General features: G+C 37.6%; 2 protein-coding genes across 2 annotated transcripts; both read left to right on the top strand.

The window, feature by feature from the left end:
• Positions 1-2,502: 2,502 nt before the first annotated feature.
• Positions 2,503-6,396, top strand: gdf9 (growth differentiation factor 9). The gene is made up of 2 exons (XM_042493406.1): positions 2,503-3,071; positions 4,601-6,396. The coding sequence occupies exons 1-2, from the start codon at positions 2,708-2,710 to the stop codon at positions 5,524-5,526; spliced, it is 1,290 nt and encodes a 429-aa protein (XP_042349340.1). The 5' UTR covers positions 2,503-2,707; the 3' UTR covers positions 5,527-6,396.
• A 1,251-nt stretch (positions 6,397-7,647) lies between these two features.
• Positions 7,648-10,238, top strand: LOC121948247 (cytochrome b-c1 complex subunit 8). Its single transcript, XM_042493592.1, has 3 exons — positions 7,648-7,711; positions 8,720-8,880; positions 10,056-10,238. Exons 2-3 carry the CDS (start codon positions 8,727-8,729, stop codon positions 10,148-10,150), a joined length of 249 nt encoding a protein of 82 aa, XP_042349526.1. The 5' UTR covers positions 7,648-7,711; positions 8,720-8,726; the 3' UTR covers positions 10,151-10,238.
• The last annotated feature ends 43 nt before the right edge of the window (positions 10,239-10,281 follow it).

Below are 10,281 nucleotides of genomic sequence, written 5' to 3'. Positions count from 1 at the left end.
GAAAACCGTATGATCAACAAAATGGTTAATCCCCTAAAATACATCGACAGTAATGCTATCCACCAACACTATGCAAACAACCATTGTAGAAAGAGCTGTTTGCTGATAGCATTATAATGTAACTTCACTGGTGTGGTGTCTTAAAACAAAGTAAGACAGCAAATTTATTACTAGAAACAAAAATACTCTTTGTCTTGTCAGCAACCACAACATAAGGGCCAATTACAGCTATTTTCACTGCACAACACGAGCAGTGCTTTAGCTGACAAATTTTGATTTCAATATCATTTTGAGTCACTAGCTCTTACAAAGTAACATAAAATGTTCTTGTTTGTTTATCTTAAATGATTTTAACAGATGAGCAATGTTGTGTCCCTTTACTTGCTCTTCATATTTCAACCAGTAGAGGGCAGGGTATGCTAATAGTGTAAATCTTAATGATCACATAAGTAAGTAGTTGTTTAAAAAGGTTTATTTTAGGTTTATTTTTACTTCATATAACTGATGTTCCTTTTTAATTGGGTGAGAAGACTTACAATGGTTTTTCTAACTGGTCAATGCTGATATGTGTTAAAAGACTGCAACGTACGTAGTTTTAAGTATGATAATGTCAAATGTGAGCATAAATCACAAAACAAGAGCCACCTGCTAAAACTGACTGAAATAAATTTCATGATATCAGTAAGAATATTTGTACAACTGATATAAAATTGAATAAATGTAGAATTACATTAATCAAACTGATCTCCACTGCAAAAAACATTGCAATAATACCAGACAAACCCTTATATATAACATTAAATTGTGTATTTTGTTATTTTGAAAGCATAACTTTATTTAAGTCATTTATTTGGACAATAAAATTGTGGAATATGATAACATATCATCACAATAATATTACACTGAAAATCGATGAGCGATTGCTGTGTCCTAATACCTACCAAGCTGAAAACCGCAGCAGGGTGTGCTTTTCCACACACCTCAGTAGTCGGTATATACTATGCAAACTGCCAAAGATAAGCAAAACATCCACTGTACAATAACACTGTTAAGTCAAAATAAAGTATTTTATTTGTAACTTCCAGTAAATTTGGCAGTATAATTAGTTCTGCAATCTGCTGCCTGACAGAGTATTGCAGACCCAAACACTGTAAAACCAAAAAGCTGATGTTATAGAAAAATATTGCAAACAAACTGTAATTTGCATATTCATTTTGACCTGTTGCCACTGAACTGTCAAGCTAACACACTTTATGAGTACCCCGTTAGTGTTTAACGCTTACTAGTATTACTGTCATGTCAGGAGAGCTTCAGTTAACGGATGACTACATGTGTACAACAACAGATTATATATAATATGGTAGTGACTGGATCACCACACTAAATTCAGGTATATGTGCCAAGCCAAAAGGGCAAGATGACAGATAGTAGCGGAGTTTCAAAACAAAAGTGAACTATGTTTGATATCAAATTCTTTAAACAAAGCCACTCTAGATTAAAAGGTCTTCTGCTCTGCAAATTTTGAAATTCCCCTTCAGATGCTCAGTTTTTCCATCTCACTTCCATCAGTTTTAAAGCTATACTTTTGTAATTTTCCAAAAGTGAACATGACAGTGTTGAGTTTTTTCCCCCCACTATAATTAGGGAGCTATAATGTTACCTGCTTGTGAGCCAATAATCCACATCTGAAGAGAAATCGTTAACCTAGAACAAAGAAGATGCAATTAGCAATATAGAAGTCTATTTTCCCCAAACTGTATGTTAATACTGTACATTAACTGGAAAATGACATGTTAGACATGGCTAGCAATAGTTAGCAGCTTCTGCTAGGGCTAGCTAGTCAGACCAATAACTGTTAGCATTTGCAAGTTTCAACATTTAAATTAGCTTTTGCTAGTTGACATTAGCAACGTTAAAAGTTACATGAATACGTGAATATCGTTAGCATTAACTTACTTTGTTGGCTAAGGCTAGCTCGCTAACGTTACCCTCAAAAAGTCAACAAATTACTCACCGCTGTTATTTTTCCTTTTACAGTTTCAAACAGTCAGTCGATATTCCCAAACGGTATCTACAAAATAGCTACTGAGATTTATTTGATAGTAAGCAAATTGGCGATACGTTTTCCTAAATTTAACTTGTTCATAAGCGAAGCGAAGTGAAGTAGGAAAGGAACGTTATTTTCGCAAATACCCGACGTCTTCAAAATAAAAGCTCCACGGTAAATAAGTCGCCATAAAAGTCTGTATTTTCGCAGGTCATGACGTGGTATCATCTAGTTTAGGAGACAGTATGTTTAAACTTGACTTCACATGTTTTTTGTGTATAATTTTGCTTTTTAAATCTTAATTTTATTATTATTGTGAATATAGCCGGAAATTAATTACTGTTTCGCATTTTATGCGGTTTTACATTAAAGTCCCGACAAAATACTTCCTATAACATAACATTAACGATGTAACCATTTAAAACTGTCCTCCCTAGGGATTTTTTTCTGACTGTGATAATATATCCGTCGCAAGTTTTCTGGAAACAGGTCTTTTTCCTGATGAAGTAATATGAGTGAGTTGATTGCAGACACCTGCGTGTGTTGATCAGCGGCAGCACGTGCGTGGTCCTGTTTACCTCGAGCTCTCAGCGGAGAGTCTCTATAAGTTTTGTCTGCTTTCGTTTCTTATAATAGAAAAAAAAACAAACAAAAAAACAAATGCTGATGTCAGCCGTCTTTCGTTATTTTCGCACGCTTTTCTTGCTGCTGCTGGTCACCTGCAGCTGCCCGCTGGTTAGATCCTCTCTGGCTGCCTCAAATGCGTTGCGCAGCCTGGGGGACTTCTCCTACCCCTACGGCAGCATCTTCTCTCCGCTGCTCAAAGCCCTGTCAGAGCACGGAGGGTCCAGGTGGAACCCCGGATTGAAGAAAAAGATTAAACCCGAGCAAAGGTACATGAAATATCTGACGGAGGTTTACAAGAAGTCCTCCAGAGTGCAAAGGAGTTTGGATGGGAGTAAAATCTACAACACAGTCCGACTGATTAAGCCACAGGATGAATGTCTTGCACAAAGTAATAAAGGTGAGCAGGTGAAACAGCCAACATGACTGTACATTGACCTCATACACAATGTAATACACATACAGTACCGTGCAAAAGTCTCAGATCAACTTAAACTTTATTTTAGCAAGGTTATAATGATCATAGGTACATGTTTATTTCTCAGTCGCGTGTTTCCTAAAACACAACCAGAACATACAGGAAATATGTAGGCTATGCAGTATTAAAAAAACAAGATATTTCAGAATAAATCAACTTTAAACAGGCTAAAGTTGCAAGTATTTAGTTTGACCTCCCTTCCCACTTTGCATGTCTTGGACACTTACGAGCAGGTTGTATTCAAAACATGTTCAAAGCTCGATATTGTTTGAGCCACCTTTTTTTTTTTGGTTGCACGATTCCATGTTTCACACGTTTTTTTGATGCTTTAATGCATTGTAAATTATCTGTATTCTTTGTTGGTATCTTTATAGAGAGACTGTGAAAAAAAATTAAAGAAGAGCGAAAGAAAAAAATAAATCTCCATTGCAACTTTGCCAAAACAACAAATTTATGGTGGCCTAAGACTTATGCACAGTACTGTAGCTTCCACAATCAATCAACCATTGCCTTTATTGTCACTGCACAGCTGTACAACGAAATCATGTGTAGTGGTACATACAGAAATTTACAGACAGCCAGACACATCAAAGACCATATGGCCTGAATAAGTATATATATATATATATATATATATATATATAACAAAAGTATGAAAACAGGTAATTAAAGCAGACTAAGTATGATAAATTATTGCACAGTCATGAAATATTGCACATATTCAGGATATATTGCACAAATACAGAATCCTGAGCATGTGTGTTATTTCATGACTGTGCAATGCTAAGACTTGGTGGCAAATTGAATGATTAACAGTGGTATTCCTCTAAAAATATAGCATAATGTGACACCCAAAGACAACACATTTTATGGATAGATGAATATAATGGGCCCATTTTCATGGCTGTAGGGCAAAGCTGTATCAGAAACTGCTCCATGGTCCCAGACCTCTGGTGCTTTGAATGACTTTGATCATAACAATGCTGCATATTCGTGACATTTTCACTGTACTTGAAGGGACAGTTCAACCGAAAATCAAAAGTATCTGTTTTTCCTCTTACATAGAGTGCTTTTTATCAGTCTAGATTGTTTTGGTGTGAGTTGCCGAGTGGCAACTAATGGCACTTGGCTTGTGATGGTTAAATGCTCAACAGCAATGTTTCTTTCCAGAAATCATGACCCAGTCACTCAAGATAATCCACAGACCTTGTGAGCAGTTTCATGTAGGAACTAATAAACAAGTTACACTTTCTGTTTCGTTACCTGTCGAAAAAAACGATGATCATATGGGGGGGTTAAGGCATCACAAACATTATGCAGTTAAACAGGCATAAAGACAAGATCTATATGTTTGTTCTGGTTAATTAAAATTAAGCGTACTGATTGAGTACAAGGACATTTGTGAGACTGACGTATTATGTTGACACTTATGTTTTCTTTCTTTCTTTCAGAGAGCTTTATGCAGGATCTCTCCTACAGCCTCGATCAAGTACGAAGAAAAGAACAGCTTCTGAGGTCGGCCCTTCTGTACAGTTTTGACCATCATCGTGCAGCACCTGTCAACTCTGTGTGTTATCTGAGTCTCAAAGAGCAGGAGCGCTCAAACCGGTGTCGGCTGTGTCCTGGGGTCCACCACACTGTGAACTTCACAGTCAGCACAGACGGGGGGAGCAGGAAGGACTGGGTGGAGGTCGACATCACCTCGTTTCTCCGGCCTCTCTTAAAGTTTCAGAAGAAGAACATACACCTGCTTATCAATGTCACCTGCCCAGAAGGTGATGGGAGCAAAGGCCCTCTGAAGTTCACCCTGAGGTCTCCTCCTCTGCTTCTTTATCTCAATGACACCAGCAAAATCGCTCACCAGAGGTTCGTGGTCAGTGCCAAAGCGGGTCAAAGGCCAGCCACTGCGGGGAACACATTTCACAAGCAGGAGGTTTTCAAATCAGAGCAAAGGACTGGGAGAAAGAGGAGATGGAAGAGGGAATCTCCAAAGAGCAAACGAGGCGATAAAAGTCTGGACATCCATCTGCCTGAGCTTCTTCCAAGCTCTGAATTCCCAACAAGCGACTGTGCCTTGTATGATTTCAGGGTGCGGTTCAGCCAGCTCAAGCTGGATCACTGGATTGTTTTTCCACCAAAGTACAACCCCAGGTACTGCAGAGGCATGTGCCCGAGGACCATGGGATTCATCTATGGCTCACCTGTCCACACCATGGTGCAAAACATCATCTACGAGAAGCTCGACTCCTCCGTGCCCAGGCCCTCGTGCATTCCCTCCCAATACAGCCCCCTGAGTGTCATGATCTTTGAAGAGGACGGCTCCTACGTCTACAAGGAGTTTGAAGACATGGTTGCCACCAGGTGCACATGTCGCTAAGGCAACTGCCGATATGTCTGTTCCGTTTTCCTCCTTTTTTTTTTTACAGGCTATTTCACCACAAACCTCCTCAGCAGTCATCACAGGTGGACTCTATCCAAGTATTGGATATTCTGACTAGGCTCAGTGATTCATGAATTTATAAAATTGTTGTGCATGGAGTTTGATCTGGAGCAGGTGTGTTTACTTAATCAAGTGTGTTTACTTAAACAAAAAAAGTGTTTTATCCTTGTGAAAAATGTGGGAACGTGACATATATTTCCTTTTTGTTAAGGCGTGAAAAGAAAGGATGCCAATGCATCCTATTCTTCAGCTTACTGTTTGCAGCGTAGTATTGAATCTAACACACTTGAAGAAGGAAAACTAGTGTTGTATAATTTTTGTATAATTTTTTAAGTTATTTTTTGTTAACTTATTTTGGGTGGGTGGTCTGTCATTATACTTTAATTTAACACAAGTGCCAAGTTTTAAGTAGCCCTGTTCTGGACAAAAGATGGAAAAAACAGTCACAAACTCTTAACAAACCTTTTACATATCGTTTTATTCCTGGGGATGACAGACAGCAGTCTGAATGGCAGCTGCCTTCATAATGTCCAGAATGAAAGTCAAGGTTTCAGTGTGTATTTATTACTGCCGGTCACTGCGTGACTGCATAGGTATGAACTGAGTGCATACTTATGAAATTGTACTGGTTAACTGTGACTAAATGCATGTCATGTCTATTTATGCAAACTGGATGAATTCACTGTGTGTCTGTGCTCAGTTTAGGGATATTCAAAAGAGTGAGAATATGTAGACAGAAAAGTTGGAAAATAAAAAAAAATAACATGCAGAAATGTTGTCTGTGTACAGCTGGCGGTACTTGTTCAACAAGGGATAAATATTTGTGTTCTGTCCTGAGGAGTGAGTCTAAATGGTCTTGCCAAATATAGATTAAACTATGCACAAACTAAACTTTTGGCAACTTTTGTGTGTGAGAAGAGAGAGATTAAGGCGTTACACTGCTTGTCAGAAATGGACTGTCAATATTTCCCTGTTCATACCTCTCTCTGAATTATGTCTGTGTTTAGTTTTTCTTATATCTTCTAGCTCATATGAAAGGTCATGTGTTCATGTTCATGACTGTAATCAGGAAAAGTTGAGTCGATTGTACAGATGAGTTTATTTGAGCTGCACAGCCTCATTCAGAACTCAGGCTGGCGTTTAATTTTGGCATTATGCTCTAGAGCTCCATGGTTGCACATACTGTCTCCCTCTCAGTGTCTTCTGTGTTGTTTTTCTGAGGAAGACACAAACAGAAAACTGAGTTTAATACCAGCTTAGAAAGGCCATATGTCCAAATGGCATAACACATGAGCATAGCGGTGTATCACCAAGTGAGATTAGAGTTTTTTGGCAAGGTATGTTGAGTCTAAAGCTGGGGTTTCCTGTACTATGAAGGCAAATCTCTTTTAACCTGATCACCATGGTAACTGCAAATTCGGTCAGGAGCAGGTTATGTTCCAAGTTTCGACTTAGTGGAAAAGCACCTTAAACTGCTTCTTTGGGTAGCATCACTCCATCGCTGTCAGAAAATGAGCGATACAGATTGCCAGCTGTGAGAAAACGTCATAAATACACTGTATCCAACTTGTTGAACCGTAATGTCAAAGATGCCACCTTGCATCCATCCATCCATCTATGCATAAATAAATAAATACAGAGTTTAGGAACTCTTACGAATTTACCTTACAAATTTGATTTGATGACATTTAATTGAAAAAAACATTCTGGTACAGGATATATAAATCTCCTACACCAGATTTTACAACAATAAACCAACAAAAAATGCCACAATATACATATTAAAAATAAATAATGATACAAAATAAAATACAAATACACAAATAATTGAAATACTAAAATAAATGTGCGAAAATGTAGAGTAATTGTAAGGTAAATATGTCTTATTCATCAACTTTATGCATATCTTCATATTTGTTTTATATAATAATCATTTATTCATGCATCGTTCAGCATTTATTTGTACCTGTATTATTTCGGGAATTTAATCTATAATCTTCATATTCAGCCTGAGCTAAACTCCAGTCCTGCAGGCGGCGGTGTGTCGCCCTCAGTGTCTGCAGCCTGAATAAAAAGAAGGACACCGGAACTTCGTTAGGAAACACCGCTCAGAAGCAGTACGGTAAGCCTCAATGTCACGATTTTAACGGTGAAGTTTCGCTTACATTAGCTTTCATCGCCGGGTTATGTGAGATATATCAGCTTAATTGTAGTACAAGTAACTTATTGTGTGCCTCAGTCGGTTAAACGACCGTGTTTAAGTGCCAGTTCAGGAGTTCAAGGACCTTAGCAGCTGTTAGCTCTCACGGCTAACTAGCCTAGCTCGACCTGTGCTCCAGAAATGTTGCTTTGATTGTTGTGGTTTCGCAATCATATATCAAGATAATCTAACATCTGAATCGGTTTTTTTGCATTACGGTTTGTGCCTAGAAGCTCGAGTAAACAACATAATTACGATTTTACTAACGTTAAAATACCCGTGTAATGTTACAGTAACATCTGATTAAAAATAGTCGACGTCTGTTGATATAAACTCATTACTGCCTAAAATATCGATGTTTGGGCGAGATGTCAGGTTGACCATACATTTACACTATGAGATTTATCAAAAATGAAATCTGTAACGTGGGTATTATGTGTAGGTTAAGGCACATAATAAAACAGTTCGTGTTAAAAAAATAATTGGTAAGTCAGGAAAATTTCATTACTTCACTGTAGTGCAGTCTTTATAATCAGTCCAAAAACATATTCACTTATGATTACATAATATTTAGTCAGTCATGCAAAGATGCAGGGCCATTGTTAAAATCTATGACAAAGAAAGTCACCCATGGTAGATATATTAGCTCATATTGGTATTGCTAAATTATTAGTAGCGGCTTGTCAGTTCTATTCTTTGTTTACGAGTCATAATAGTTCAGCAGGAAAATAAGTGCTACAAAGTCACATTAAAATCCCACACATCCCACCACATTTACAACAGTTTTGTCCGGAATAACTTGTAACCTGAATGATACATTTATATAATATATATATATTATATATATATATATATATGCATATCACACACAAAAAACCAAAACACGCTCAGCTTTAGTAACCTTATGTAAATGTCTTGTTGTCATTTCAGATCAAACATGGGCCGCCACTTTGGAGACTTGGCCAGGGTCAGGCATATAATCACATACAGTCTGTCCCCCTTTGAGCAGAGGGCTTTCCCAAACTACTTCTCCAAGGGAATCCCCAATGTGTGGAGACGGGTCACAGCTTCTTTCTTTAAAGTTGCCCCTCGTGAGTTTATTTTTTAAAAATCTATAATGCATGTCAATGTTTAACATTTAGAGGCAGTACTGGTAATTCACACGTTTCATATTTTTATTGAAATCATTAACACTGATGAGTGATGTCAACAATAAACAAACTAAAAGAAACTAAATATTATCTTTAAAAATAAAATTGAGTAAGAACATAAAAGTATGCTTGAGATATCTATCTTCAAATATATGGCAAGAGCTACAGACAGTTTGTCAGCCTGCATGGCATCATATGCAGTAAACTGGCTCAGAATCTTCTTATTTTGACTCGATCTGTTTCATCTGTAGTTAAAATGTATCTGTGCTCACATTTTAGCAGCTACAATGGGGTTACATACATAGATTTGTGGTTTTTGTTTTCAGTTAGGATGATGGTGGCCAATCAAAGTTCCCTGATTTGATCTCTGCTTCTGTTGTGTTTCAATGATAAGTCATAGTGGACGGTAAAAAGAGATGACAGTTTTGACATGACAGTACTGAAGGTGTTAAATGAGTGCATGCCCACAGGTGCTGGCAGCATCCCTCTTTATTGTACTTTTTGTTAGTGTAACTCTATTTTACCAGTTAGTTTCAAATCAACATTATGATGAATTCAGTAATAGTGTACTTAATAACATAATGTAACCTGCGTTTTAATGCCTCCATGTCTGCAATAGCTGTTGCAGGAGGCATAATTTTGGGTCTGTCCATCTCAAGAAGGTCTTGAGGAAATTTCTTCAAATATGGTTCAAATAAAGGCCTCAGTTATGAGCTAATTAGAATTTGGTGATCAAAGGTCACTGTGAACTTACAAAACATATTTTTGGCCATGACCCAAGACACACACACAAACTCAAAGGTTTAAATACCTGTGAAAGGTGCCTGCATGCAGCACAAGAAAAGTGATGTTGATCCGGGTTTTAAATGGCTAAGTCACACTCCTTACGTTCTCTTTACGTCTGTTTAGTATATAGCAGAGAGGATTTAAATTAAATTTGAAAAATCTGATTATGATTACTTGTTTTTCTCTCCCAGCATCTCTGCAGAGAAAATTATGTTTAAATCTTTTTTTTTAGATTTTACTTATGACCTTCATTGCACAGCAAGTTGTGGTTAAATAGAGTTAGATAAAGTGATGGTCGTGGTGCTAATTCATTTTCTGGTCTTTTGCAGCAATGACCCTCATGTACCTGACATACACCTGGGGCAACAGTGTCCACCAGCAGGGCAAGAGGAAGAACCCCGCTGACTTTGAGAATGAAGAATGAACTCCTGCCACCTTTCTGAGAGCTGCCCTCTGTTATTGATTCCAACTGTGTTTGTTTCACCAATAAAGATAAAAATATTTATGTGAAATCAGTCCCTGATTGATTAAATTCAGCCAACTCTTTGTGACTGG

Source organism: Plectropomus leopardus, chromosome 9, assembly GCF_008729295.1.
Source record: "Plectropomus leopardus isolate mb chromosome 9, YSFRI_Pleo_2.0, whole genome shotgun sequence".
Classification (NCBI taxonomy): domain Eukaryota; kingdom Metazoa; phylum Chordata; class Actinopteri; order Perciformes; family Serranidae; genus Plectropomus; species Plectropomus leopardus.
This window is presented reverse-complemented; position numbering and strand designations above follow the sequence as displayed.

Coding starts and splice junctions, on each gene's coding strand:
- gdf9 (XM_042493406.1), top strand. CDS start 2,708: ATGCTGATGTCAGCCGTCTTTCGTTATTTTCGCACGCTTTTCTTGCTG. Junction 3,072..4,600: donor TCTTGCACAAAGTAATAAAG/GTGAGCAGGTGA, acceptor TCTTTCTTTCAG/AGAGCTTTATGCAGGATCTC.
- LOC121948247 (XM_042493592.1), top strand. CDS start 8,727: ATGGGCCGCCACTTTGGAGACTTGGCCAGGGTCAGGCATATAATCACA. Junction 8,881..10,055: donor TTTCTTTAAAGTTGCCCCTC/GTGAGTTTATTT, acceptor GGTCTTTTGCAG/CAATGACCCTCATGTACCTG.